Genomic DNA, 13,995 nt, shown 5'->3' with positions numbered 1-13,995 from the left:
CGTGAAAAACGAACGAACTGAACGGCATGAATTACGAAACGCCTGACTAGGCTATGGGGAAGTCGTCTGCGTTATCTGCGAATCCCTATGTGGTGATAAGGTGTATGTGTAAATAAAAGCCGAGTTGAACACCGAATTGCCGCCTGACGTAGAGCAATTTACCCCAGAGATGCATATATTCGAATAAATGTACAGTATTGTCCACTATCAAGGGCACACTCGAAAGAGCACCAGCAAGATTGTGGACCCTCTAACAGCAAAGGGGATAAGGGAACAATTGTTCTGCACGTCACTGGTCTATCAAAAAAAAGTCAGAACTGTCAACAACTAGTATACGGCATATGCAAGTCAAACCCGCTATGCGTCTGTAGGATAGAGAAATCTAAACATCCGTGCACGCAGTTCCCTTTCAATGGTGGACCAGTCGGTACTTATGTAGAACATTACGGAAAAAATAAGTGGCCTATTGGCGAATAACCGATGATTCTCTGCTGATTAGTACGTCAGTGTGTTGCATGCAAGGTGGCGTTGGCCGCCTTGAACGCTGTGAAAACATCGGCGAGCCTTTGTTGGTGGTAACCGCTGTTCAACGCGGTTAACCACGGTTGGTCGTAACCCCGGTTAACCTGCCTGTCTAACAAGGGTATAAGTAGATGCATGAAATCGTAGAATAGCAGAGAGCCAAGGTAGTTTGCAGGTATAGCGATGTTATATCTTTGGGAGAAGCATAGCCACGCGATAGCGACGCGTGCGCAAAAGTGCGAGATGGCCCGCCTCCTCTGCCGCGCGGCTATCCAAAGTAGATGTGCGGTCTGAAGTTGTGCGCGCAGTCGCCAGTACAAAAAACTCGATCGCTTTGCCGCTTTGCCACTACGCATTTAGTGTTAACGAGCCTATGATATTTGCTTCAGTTGAAACCATCGGAAGCTCGCGCACGCGTTCAATCACGTATAGAACACGTGATGCACGCTGTGATGTCGTTGGTCTTAACTTTATACCGAACATGATGGCTGGGGAGCCACCGACAGCAAAATGCACATCGAGCGTCCATGTTTGTTTATTTAAAAACTACCTGCGTTGCATGAATATATCGTCATGGGTATGGAGCTATGCACCACGACACAGGCACTGAGATGACATTCAGTGAAGCACCATGAGAACGCTGTTCTTGGTTGGACTCTCGAGTTGCCCTGTTGGCCTGCAACCCGGTGCGGTCTGTATAGTGTTTGCTAGATGAGCTCTAACAGAACAAGTTCTGTCCGAAAAAATACTTCCGCAGGGTAGACGGTTTGAGAACCAAGTGTTAATTGTTTACAGCAGCAGAAATGAAACACCACAAGCCTAACCCCAACATAACCAAGGTGAAAGAGGCAATAGGTCAGCCTTCTTAATGTAACAGACAGTTCAGACGAAGCTACAAGACAGAATGCTATCGCAATAAAACCAAATTAACGGGCTTACATTTAAACCAAAGCGCGAAACCACAGTTAATATGCGAGACCCAGCAGCGGTGAATTTATATGTGGTATCTTCCGGTGGTAGTAGTTTGCCACGTCGCAAGATTGCATGGTTCTTTACTTTTCTTGGGATACTTTAACGCTAAACTCTTGATCTGTTGGCCAACAGCAGCGGCAAGGAAACACATGAGGTTAACCCCAATGTAACTGTTGGTGTCTATTAAACTATTGAGCCATCTGAAGAAGTAAGCCCATGCTCAAAGCCAACTTATCATGGTCTGGTGCCTTCTTTTATACTTGTGAATATTTTCAATAAACAGGAAAATATTAAGCATATTTGAGACGCAGCATAAAGACGTAAGACTTATGCACTGCGTCTTTTTATTTCGAAAATGCATAGACGCGTATTTTAGATACCGAAGTGTCTATTACGCTGCGCTGACAATCGGTGACGCAATGAACGAAAAATGCAGGTGTTTCCTGCGCTTCTCTAAAGAATTCAGGTGCTTTCCCCAAAAGACCTGCTGCTGGCACCTACTGGTGCCTACGAGCTCTACATAAACTTTCGTTTGTTCACCTTATTGCCAGATGGCGCCATATCTCATGCAGCACCTCCAAACAGAAATCTTTCGATGTCCTTTGCAACGCAACACTAACATACGTGGCATTTTTTTTATGGGCCTCTTGATAGGAGGCGTGCCCACATTTTCGCCCATTACAAAGGAGCGGGCGCCTACCTGGTCCTGTACCGTCGTATTTCAGGTCCGATATAATGATGCTCATCTCAGTGGCGGCGAACACATTGCCCGAGACACCGTGCTTAAACGTCGTAATTGCGCCGATGGACGGGCCGTAGTAGACTGCCGTAACGCCTGCGAATATGAGGTAAAAGATGGAACCCACAACCAATTAGAACAGGCTTCACCGATTGTTCTAACAAAACCATATGGTTAACATGAAATGTGCTTTAGGTAAAAGCAGGAGAACTCGCAGCAGTATAACAACTGAAACTGCAAACAAATACACTACAAACTGAACTATAATAATAATAATAATAATAATAATAATAATAATAATAATAATAATAATAATAATAATAATAATAATAATAATAATAATAATAATAATAATAATAATAATAATAATAATAATAATAATAATATCGTTATTATAATTATTATTATTATCGGGGTTATAACGTTCGAAAACCACGAATATGAGACAATAACATTAATTATTAGAGTTTTACGTCCCAAAACACGCATATTATTATGGGAAACGCTGTAGTGGAGGTCTCCGAAAATTTCGATCAGCCGGCGTTCTTTTGATGTGCGCCTAACTGTAGGCAAACGGGCCTCAAGCATTTCGTTCGCCATCCAAATTGTGGCCACCGCCGCCTAGAGTCGATCCCGCTACCTACGGCTCAGCAGCCGACCACCGTAACCACTGGACCACAATGGCGGGTCATGATTGAAAGGTGACACTGCCGTGAAGCAGGCCAATTTCTTGGCTGTAAGAGCAACCTGACCAATAGTAGACGGTACAAATGCAGCTGTTCTAATGAGGGTATATAGCTCATAAGGTTGTGTAAAATACTGTGAATACTACTAACCAAGAAATGGTGAAAGGAGCTAGGTTTGGGAGCATATTAAAATCATTACGCTGCTCGGCTGCCGACTCATGTCGCGGCTTCGATGCCAGCCGAGTCGATTGAATTTCAATGGTAGCGATCTGCTACATACTTGTGAGGTGTGTGATATCACTGCGCTTAAAAAAATACATGTATATTCACGAAGTAACTGAAGATGAGTGGGTGAAGCTCCAGTAGAAATTTGGTAAACCGTGAATCCTCCGTACGTTTTGCCTCTCAGTCATCATACAAGGTCGTGACACAGAAACACGAACCTGCTTGTCTCCACGCTTCTGTCTCACTTTGGCAACTCGGGCTCTCAGCTCCGGGTCCGCGTTTCTTTGCGCCTGTTTCGCTTCGGCTGCGCGGGCCCTGGCCGCCTCTTGATCGGTGGTGGCTTGGGCCTGCTGCCGGTGCTAAAGTCTTGCTCCGGCCTCACGGGCCCTCAGCTTCGGGTCTGCTTGTCGACGAGTCCGTGTACCTTCCGTTTCGCAAGCTCTCACTGCAGAGTCTTGACTGTGAGCCCGCGCTGCAGCCACTTTGGCGAGTCTTCTACTCCGCCACAACCTCGTGTTTCATCGGTGTTCATAACGAAAGCACGGGCCGAGAGTGCGTCGCCTTGAGCGGTTGAGTGCCTTCTAGTCAGTGCTTTTGAAATCACCGGAGAGAGCACGGTTGCGCCTTTAGCGGGAGCAATGAGAACTGTAGCGGCTACGGCGTTAACGGGAGACAAGTCCCCAGCGAAAATCTTTGTCCCTAAAACACCAGTTGGTCAAAAGGGCCTGAGCTCTGCACCACGACGTGCCTTATAAAATATCATATCGCAGTTCTGGTACGTAAAACACCGTGTATTGTCATTAATTTATATGTGGAAGGGAGCACTGAAAGATCAGAGCAACTCTGTTACTCTTGCCGGAGTTCTTTTACTCCATGGGGGAGTAGTGCAGAGTTAGCCATGGAAAATACTAATTTCTTGAAGGCAGAGTAAAAGATAGTTCAAACTTCCTGCTTTTCAGCTGAAGCTCCCGATGCTTAGAACTACCGCGCCGACGTTGCATGAACAATTCGGAATCTTCGTCTTAGGCAGATGGAGTCAAGACACGCTTGGAATCTGGCTGGCGACGCACAGCGATATAGTATTGCCTCGTAATTTTAAGCCTTTGAGCGTATAATCGCCATAGATCACGCTTAAGTGCCAGTTAATAAGGTCTTTTTCAGTGTTAAGTAAACAAAGTTCTCGGAATGGTCTACTTTTGGTTTCTGAAACAACAAAAGAGGCAGCGCTGAAGCATAGAAGAGCGACAACATCTAACGCATTGTCAGAACATGGAGTTTGGGACTCTACGTAACCGCCACTGCAGTATACTCTAAAAACATCAGTTGAATTAAAAAAAAAGAGTAAATTTGTAAAAAAAAAAGAAGCGTATGTCCACAGGATTTGAACCTTTCACTTCCCTAATTTCCGTCACCTACTCTATACTACTTGACGTTGCTGTTTTTTTTTAAATTTCTTACACTACGCCACGCTGCAAAAAGTACCCTCTTTGAAAAACAGAGCAAACCATTCGGTTTCATTTTTCTGCGTCGCATACTGAAGATAGATGCGATCTTCTTGTCGAAATGGATTCCTTATCATCATAAGGCATAGCACAGCGCTGCCGACCACGAAAGACACCGAATGACGAGTCTCAAGTAAGCGGCGATATATGCCAGTACAGCGGTCGTGTGAGTTTATTGATGGTATAGCTTAGCAAAACGTTTTCTTGAGAAAGTTTCTTTATGACCCGCGAAGAAAAACTAGCAGTCCCATCTAAGAATACAACTCATGAGAGAAACTCCTTTAAAATGGGAGGCAAACCACTACATGATCTATATCCCTGCTGGCTTCCATGAAGCTCCAAGGGTAGCGTGGGGAGCGGGTGCGGAGAGCGCTGGCTGCGCTCGGTGGCAGGTACGATTGAGCGAGTGGCTGTGTGGCGTGCTATGCGCAGCGCGAGCGCGCACCTGTGACTTTAATGGGCACGCTTGCCCGGCGATGGTGGGGTGCGGCCCTAAGGAGTTTCCATCTTAGAAATCATTGTAGCGAGAAGCAACACGCGGAGGGAGTGACGGTACTGGCACTAGCTTCCGAATTTCTTTTTTGAAGAAACTTACGTACAGCCGTCAGCACCTTTACCACGAACGCTTCGCCACGTGTCCTGCAGCAGTTTGATTGACGCTGACACTACGTACGTTCGGGTTCTCTTGGCAAGATGCTAACCATACATGCCGACATGCTATCCAAGCCTATCCGAGGTATTATCTCAACAAAAGCGCCCAGCACTTTTAGGGCTGCTAGCCCTGGCCACGCACCAAAGTGTTCGTATTAAATGTGCTGACGACTGTACATGTGTGCACAGCACAAAAGCAGCAGGAATCATGAGCTTTATGAGAATGTCAAGAAGTAAGACGGTTAGCAGGAAATCGTATCTAGATGCATCACATCGAAGGAACTCGACGTGTTTAAGGTGGTTGAACGCATATTTAATGGATTACGAATTTGGCACTGCTAGAGAAAGGGAAAAGGAACGAAGAGAAATCAACAAAAATGTTTGTAAATTTTAAGGTGATCATGGCGGATATACTTGAACAGAAAGTAAATTAAAAGAATTGCTCATTTTCATATCTGAGCGGCACGTCAGTATAGATGTCAGGTGATGCATGCCTTGCATAGGCAAAAAAAAATCATTTTTCCTCTCTTAACTGGTAATAGCTGTACCTCCGAAGCCATAAGTGTAACTAGAAAACGGTAACAACATTTAGAGGTGAGTAAAAAATGCAACAAAAATAAAAGCATATAGGTGCCATCAATAATAGTAAAAACTGACTGGCAGAAGCAGACACAGCGAAAACAAAGGCGGCTGTCACCTCTGTGTTTACTGTCTCAGCATCTGTCTCAGTTTTTTTGTTGTCACCGTTTTAGTGGATTTTTTTTCGTGTTAAGGTATGTACCAACTTGCCCAACAAGCAACATTCTTTAACGAATTTATTAAACTCCCTGTTGCCCAGTCGGGAGAGCCAACAAACCACCGGTGCTATACCGAAATGCTTCGTGATATTCGTTGATGATGAAAGAAACCTTTAGTGCCCCGAAACACCGTTCGCGAGATTGTGTGCTCGGTGTAATCCCATTTAAGAAGGTCCATGATTCCCCAAATCCTCTGACTGGAATCGCTTTACGGGCCCTGGCGACCAGTGCTCATTGGTCTCCTATATAGGTCCCGTGTGATGACCTCCCTCGTCTCGGCTAGAGGGTTTGTACTTGCGTTCGTTGCGGGCTTGGCATGGGCGTGCACACGAGGGGGGGGCGGAGGGAGAAAGAGGGGGGTGCATTGCGAGCCCCATACACTGTAATAGTAGGGAGGGGGACGCTGCGACTCAGAAGGAGGGAGGTGCTGCAAGGTGCGAAGTTCGCCCCATACATTGACATAATAGGGACGGGGGGGGGGGCATGCAACGAACCCTTGCCCCCCTCCCCCCTCTTTTTGTTTTGCCATTTTAGTGGTGCCGCGGGCCCACGAGTATTAACTGTGCCAGATTGTGTCTGGCACGCCTGGTTGCCCCTAACCTGTTTCTCACGCAGCTGCGGAGTATTTTGGCGTACGACTTGATGCTATCCCAACTACAGTTAACTGCGATCCACGGGAGAAAGCGTGAACGTAACATTAAAAAATGGCACCTTGCATGTCGATGAACGCCAGTAGAAGCGCGGCAACCAGGTGACGAGCCATGCTTGAGCGCAGCGTCGATGTCGAGGAGTTGGATGCACGAAAGCTGAAGAATATTCGATGAACGCTTTTAACAACGTTCCAAAGCCTCCGAGTGAGCGTTTCTCTTTCTCTTCTTCTGTGTTACGTGTGCACGCGCACAAATCAGAGCAAGGCCGTTTTCAGTGCATGAGAAACGAAGATGATAATGATGATGACGAGTCTCAAGCCTGAACTCCGAGAGAAAATATCTATTATAAGGTACAGTGTGGCCAATCCCCCATGTGGGTATGAGCCAAGATCTCCTAGGCGACAAGACAAGACAAAACAAGCCTCACCTGTGCACCGCTGTCATGGAGGAACAAATTTTTCTTGCTCCATGACCACGGTCAATCAGCAACGCCATCACTAGGAAAGGCACTGGGAATGGCTTCTTAACTCATGTGGTAGCTCTTGGCCAGTCCCGCATTGCCAGTGTGTGCCACTGTTTCAAGGATTCATACTCTGATGTACTACAACTCTCTCTGTGCGAGCTCCACACGCATTAGTGGCCCTGTTACGTATAGATCACAGCGTAAAAAAACTATAGACCATCTTCCCGAAGCTGCTTCGCAATCCTGATGGGATGCGAAGCAGCAGCGGTGCGCTCGGCATGGACCCGGCTGAAGTTTTTTAATGTGCGAAGGGAGCACTTAAGGGGGGCGTCGTCTGCTGTCGTGTTGCCGTCGTCGGTTGGCGCAACGCTTAACGTGTAGCTTAGTGGCATGTGCTCACGCCAAGGAGAAGTATCTGTCCTCTCGTACTTTGAGTGCCTTGGTGATGATCACTTAGTGTAACAAAGAGAAAATGACTTAAAAAATGAAAAAAAATCGAGAAAGTCGTCACAAATTGAAAGAGAAAGAAAAAGAAATAGATGAAAAAATAGACAGAATGAGTTAAAAAAAGGGATAAAGAGAGAAGAATAAATGAATATAAATAATGATAGCGAAAATAAACAGAAAACCGAATTAAGAGCAACCAAGAAGGTTGCCCAGCTTCGTAATTTCTTTAAGCTTGGCACCCCTACAGATAAAAACCGCTTCAAATTTCTTTCCTTGTGGCCTTATTATTTCTCGATTTCACATGTTTTTGTGCGTCTTCATTAATGTTATAGTTATGACGGAATAGGTGGCTATAATTTTACCGACCCTTCTATGTTCTTTCACTACAACTAAATAAAAAACAGCTATGGAAACAGAAAAAAAGAAAGGGGAGAGCGCGCGCGCGTCGCGTTCTATGTGCGAGTTCATCAGTATCATCATCAACATCTGGGCGGGGCTCGAAGCTCGCGAAGTAGAAGCTGCTGGCCTTCTTCGAAAAGCACCTCTTGGTTCACCGCTACGATCGTGTGTTACAAGCGAGTTCGTTCCACTGGGCCAAGGCCGTGGGTCATCTCCTGTGCAGCTCCATCGAGGAGCCGCTGGCCGACGAGATGTCGAGCAGCATCTGCGAGCAGGTCCGTGAGAAGCTTAAGCCTTTCGTCGAGACAGAAATGAAGGTATGTAGGCGCGTGCTTTGCAAGGAATTGCCAGCGGCGGCTTGCACAGTTTCGCACATTTTTTGCAGATGGCTCTACTTACGAACAGCTAGAAGAGTTAGGGCAGGGTCTTGTGTTGTGATGTCATTGCAGTTTCAATTTCGTTCTTTTCATTTCACCCGAGAGGAGGTGTTGTGTATGCGTCTCTGTGCTGTATGTGTGTCTGTGTCCTTGAGAATAAAGGGAAGATTTGAGACGGTTCATAGTCCTTCTTCAGACACTACGCCTAGTTGGTTGTAAGTAGTTTAACAGCGCGTTGAGACAGAAAATACGATGCAGTTAGGGATTCTTACGCCTGCGAGTCCACACCGAACGTTAATGTCTCTGCAAAAGGCAATCTGTATCAAGGCCAGCAATCAAGCCCGCCTGACGCGATCAACTCAACGACGTCATCAAGCGGCGGCGCCGGTCTGTCACGCAACGCACCGCGAGCTCCCTCAGCCCGCAAGCCCTTTGGAGCTATCGGCGCCTTCCAGTCTGGTGAGTCTTACGCAATGCGTGGGAACGTCACTCGTCCTTGGTGCCACCACGCGAGCGGCGAGCCCCATTGGAAGATTCCGACATCATGGCCAGTGGCGCTTCTGGTTGGACATTTGGTTACTTAAAGGATCCACCCAGTGCCTATAAAAAAAAAGCCCTGTGGCACGTCGCCAGCAGTAGACCTATGTGCCAGAGAAGAGAGCTCGGCTCTTCGAGTCTCTAAGCTGTCGGCCCCAGTGCCGAATTTGTAACACCTCTATGTCTTTGCTGGACATAAACTTTGCCCTAACTCCCCGCCGTCTCGTCCGTTCGCCTATCAGCTTTGCGCAGAAGCAGTCGCGAGCTGAGAAACACGCGCTACCAAACGGCTAGGGACCGTGTCGGAGGAGTTCGGAGAAGTGGCGCCTTCGGGACCGTGTTGGCGTCTCGTCTTCGTAACAGGACACAAGGAGACAAGACAAGCATGATCCTATAAATTGGGGTGCCTGCCCTAGACGTTTTTTACGTGTGTCTTAGTTGGACACTGCAAAGTTCAACAAGGAATAGCTTTCCGTTATGTTCAAGATTGTCAGAGAAGTAAGTGCCTACTAGGCACGCTCGACATTTTAAAAAATGTTACGCAATCGCACATGAATAAACAAAGCATTTTTGGCGCCATCGCTGAATAATAAATAAACTTCAATAACGAAGCAGGAAAGAGTGAAACATATACTTTAAAGGGGCCCTGCAACAATTGCGGAACGTCATCAGAAAATGTGCCGATCGGTGGCAGAGGCTCAATATAGCGCAGCAAACGGCCTGGAATTCATGATAAATTTTCAAAGTCTGCTAAAAAATGACTTTTCTCGAAAAAGGACGATGCAAGTTGAAACATTTCTTGTCTTAGCCATTGCATCAGCCATTGGTTGATTTGAGCTTCCCCCGCTCTGTCATTATTCGGGCCGTCGCGGGAGGCCGCGACTTGTCAAAGCGAGCACACGTGATTGCACTAGAAAAACCACGCAGTTTAAACAAAAAAAATGTGAAAAAGTGCTGCATATTTTGAGGCGTGCCTGACATGTTTTATTTCCCCGTGCCATCTCTCTTTGCTTAGCTTCCCGGACTTTCGTTCGGACGTCAAAAGAGAGAATGTAATTGCAGCGAGCGATTAATCTTAACTCCACTAGCACTGTACAGATACTAAAAGCGTCTTCGGCGTTTTTTTTTGTGTGGCAATAAGCGCTTTGAATAAATTGATTGCATGGCTACTTGAAAAAGTGTTACAGGGTTTCTCTACATATTCTAGTCAGTGAGCAAGGTTTGTACTGATTGTTTCTTAGCAATTAAACTTCACTTCCAAACTCTAAAAGGTCATTGAGAAACCACTGGACTATTTCGCTGGTGGCGTCTCCTAAACAGTGTTCTTCATGCTCCTTTGCAAGCTGCAAAAACTTGGTAATGGACGAGCGCAGTGCGTGCGGAGTAGCCCAAATACTTCTATATGTGTCTTTGACAGGGCTATTGCAATTTTCACTTAGTTACAAATCAGTACTCAAGCCTGCCTGGGCGAAAATTCAGAAAAAAATTTACAAGGGGGGACAAATTTGCCGTGGCATGTTTTATTTTTAGTTAAACAAAAAATCAAACCGCGTGTTGAAGTGCAAGACAAAATAGAACATGGGTTCCCAGTGCGCGTAATCTCATTGTTCTGTTCAGTATTATCTGAAACAGATTGAGCGCTAGTTGATTTCAGTAGTTTCACAGAGCTGAGAGGTATTGAACCCGGATACACGCTACAAAGTATAAATGCGATGAAAAGGTTAAATTCGCTACTGTCCACTGTGCAGCCATTAAGACACATCATGTTGGCAACCAGCAACCCCCCCCCCTCTCTCCTATCTGAGCACAAGAAGGGTTCAGCACCTCCCTGCCCCCCAGCTCTACGTTTTACACCACCGCAAGCATGCAGTTATCGTTAGAGCTTTACGTAAGGCCCAGTGGTACCTAATTTAGAAATTGCCTCTCAGGTAGAATACACTGTATCTCTGGTGCAAGCAAACATGTGGCATTAATCCTACTGTGTTGCTAAAGCACACCATCATGCTTAAAAACGGCTTGCGCGCAGTGCAAATAGAGCACGCGAACTATTTCACTCGTACATCCTGCGCAGGTACGCGACCTCCTCTTCTCCAACCAGAACGAGATGGATAACATAGCAAAGCTGCAGGCCCACGATGCCCTGCGGCGCTTTAGCTGCGGCAACAAGCGCACCACCATTATAGCGGTGCGCGACGTGCTGGAGAAGTACCAGATTAAACGCATGTTGCAGTATCTCAACTCGGTTATCCGCGACGCCCTGGGCGGCACCCTCTTCCGCAAGCCAATCATCAGCGCCAACGCGCAACCGCTGCTCAAGCAGTGGGGCAAGACTATCGTTGTCGCTTGCCGTGCGTTCGGGGACCAGCACCTGGAAAGGTACGGTACCAATGCTTTCTGCAATCTTTTTAAATGCGAAGCATCTCTTAGCGAACTTCGGCGACTTTGAGCTCTATCTATCTATCTATCTATCTATCTATCTATCTATCTATCTATCTATCTATCTATCTATCTATCTATCTATCTATCTATCTATCTATCTATCTATCTATCTATCTATCTATCTATCTATCTATCTATCTATCTATCTATCTATCTATCTATCTATCTATCTATCTATCTTTCTATCTATCTATCTATCTATCTATCTATCTGTCTATCTGTCTGTCTGTCTGTCTGTCTGTCTGTCTGTCTACCTATCTATCTATCTATCTATCTATCTATCTATCTATCTATCTATCTATCTATCTATCTATCTATCTATCTATCTATCCAGCCACTTACGTTTGGGTGCTCTCGTGGTCACCCCCTCAACTTGGCGTGAACCAAAATGGGTTTGGGAGGTTAAGGTGGTTTGGCGAATATGACGCGCTGGTGACAATCCCATCACGTGCGTACGTCGTCAACACATACCGTCTGACCATGGCACATACTCATGGTTGGGTATGTGCCGCTGGTATGTGGGTATGTGCCACAGGTGATTAACACTTAGTGTCCACCCAGGAAGGACGACAACACGCATGGGAAATTTCAACGCACGAGCATTAATACGCGACATCAGTTGCGTCGACCTGACGAATGCATAGAATAATTGTCAGGGTCCCAGCTGGAATCAAACCTAAGCATTCTGCGTGACATTGAGCACACAGCTACGCCAGGTCTCAGAACTACTTTTCAAATAGATACTAATCTTCGTGAAACGGCTATAGTGGTTGCAGTGCTGCCTATTATGTAAACATTACATATGTACTCCTTTGATACAGCCGTCGCGTCAGGTTGATGCCAATCGTGATTAGTTGGCATGCCCTGAAGCTTGTTTATGTAACAATGTCCAGGGCCAGCATCCTCGCGAGCATCAGCGCTTCATATCAGCTTCTGGTATTGCTAATACGCATGTTACATATAACATCGTTGCGCAAGTGCAAACAATTGGTTATATAAACATCTGCAACTATTCAACATATGTCTGTGCGTGAAACATTTGTACATATATTTAACGTCATTTCATGACGTGTTGCTCAATAAAAAATTGCAACATGGTCCCTTCCCTCCGCATGCTTCCGATAACGCCAATTCTCAGGCACGTGGGATCTGCCGAATTTTTTTAGCACTAGCTCATTAATCACTTCGCTATAGTGCGTGCTGGCAGGGTAGTCAAGTAAACGGTATTGATGTTTTTACATTGATCACACGTTTTGTAGCGCAATCTGGCCAACGAGATACCACCTCTTGTCCACTGTTGGTCATCTGGTGTTGGGATTTTGTTGCATACAAGTGGCACAAGCTTGCTCTCTTCAAAGAACTGTGCTGGCCTGATACTCGAGATCGCATATTTTTGAAAGGTGGGTGGCAGGACAGGAACACGCCCGACGCTTTAGCTAAATTTTTAGAATAACAAAGACGTTATCCGAAGGTTCTAGGTTTGGTTCCTACCGTCAGCAACTTTTCCGTTCATCCACTTCAATTTCTTCACGTTTATGCTTTATTGTCTGTTAGTCTCATTGGGTGGTGTCTGGTAAAAAAAAGCCAGGCCATCATCAACTCTTGTTGCTTCACGCAGACGTGTATGCAATAATTTGTGAAGAGTGAATATCTCAAGTTTTCTATAGGACTTACCAACAACTTATCCTGCTACCCAGGTCATTGCACACGAAACACGGCTTCGTGTTGGTCTGCAAGACGTACCACTGCGAAATCCAGTCCTGGTTCGTGGCTCAGGCTTTCAGCTTGTTCGACCTGATGATCAGCGGCCTCTTCCCCGACGATCCAACCATGTTTGAAAACGTCACCGAACGCACCATTACGAAGCACTTTCGCTGCTACATGACTAGTCTGGAGATGTCCATGAACTCGATGGCCGCCATTTTCAGCTGGACGAAAGGGATGCTACGCAGTACCAAGCTGGACAACGACTCCAGGCTGGTCGACTTTGCCAGGATGCTAGAGAAGGCGGTTGTCCAGATTTTCCTGTCCAGATACATGACGCAAGACATCGAAATGTGTTCCGAAGGGTTGGGTACAGTGCACAAGAGGGACTATTTGAACACACTTGAATCAATCGCCAACGTAGCCATGCAAATGGCGTCAGTGTACAAGCGAGTCTTCATAGAAGAGGCAATCGCCATAATAGTCGCCTTCTCCCAGGACAGGGCTGCACAGCACGTGTGGCTTATCTGTCTGCGATTCGCCGTTTCTGTGGGAAATCACTTGATTTTTTAAGTCTCTTTCTCTCAGTTACTACGGCGTTGGACTTCGTTTTGAGTAAGATAATTTTTTTGTTAAGGTAGATGGAAGCCACGGCAAGCAAAACGCGCTGAGCAATCTTTTATTTGCTAAGTCGTTCGTTTTGTTAGACGAATGCAACGACAAGTAGCAAGCGCTGGTTGCTTTCAGTTGTTATATACTAAGAAATAAAAGAAACTTTACGATCGAAACGACCGTCTCATTTTTAACGCGTTGAATAGCTCGTTGTGCGTTAGTTTTGAGCGAGAACTGTTTTTCGCGAACCAAATACAAAAGATGCAAACAAAT

General features: G+C 46.0%; 2 protein-coding genes across 3 annotated transcripts in view; one reads left to right on the top strand and one right to left on the bottom strand.

Annotated features, from left to right (window-relative positions):
- Positions 1–6,947, bottom strand: part of LOC142765448 (protein Skeletor, isoforms B/C-like) — a 71,415-nt gene extending 64,468 nt beyond the window's left edge. For both annotated transcript variants that reach the window (XM_075866480.1, XM_075866481.1), the window contains exons 1-2: positions 6,806–6,947; positions 2,195–2,329 (exon numbers count right to left, since the gene is read on the bottom strand). In XM_075866480.1, coding sequence (XP_075722595.1) covers positions 2,195–2,329; positions 6,806–6,857 — 187 coding nt within the window. In that variant the 5' untranslated portion in view covers positions 6,858–6,947. The remainder of the gene's footprint in view (positions 1–2,194; positions 2,330–6,805) is intronic.
- Positions 6,948–8,304: 1,357 nt separating this feature from the next.
- On the top strand, positions 8,305–13,683 carry LOC142765999 (isocitrate dehydrogenase [NADP] cytoplasmic-like). Its single transcript, XM_075867809.1, has 3 exons — positions 8,305–8,370; positions 11,039–11,343; positions 13,104–13,683. The coding sequence occupies exons 1-3, from the start codon at positions 8,305–8,307 to the stop codon at positions 13,681–13,683; spliced, it is 951 nt and encodes a 316-aa protein (XP_075723924.1).
- The last annotated feature ends 312 nt before the right edge of the window (positions 13,684–13,995 follow it).

This window comes from Rhipicephalus microplus, chromosome 6, assembly GCF_043290135.1.
Source record: "Rhipicephalus microplus isolate Deutch F79 chromosome 6, USDA_Rmic, whole genome shotgun sequence".
Lineage (NCBI taxonomy): Eukaryota > Metazoa > Arthropoda > Arachnida > Ixodida > Ixodidae > Rhipicephalus > Rhipicephalus microplus.
This window is presented reverse-complemented; position numbering and strand designations above follow the sequence as displayed.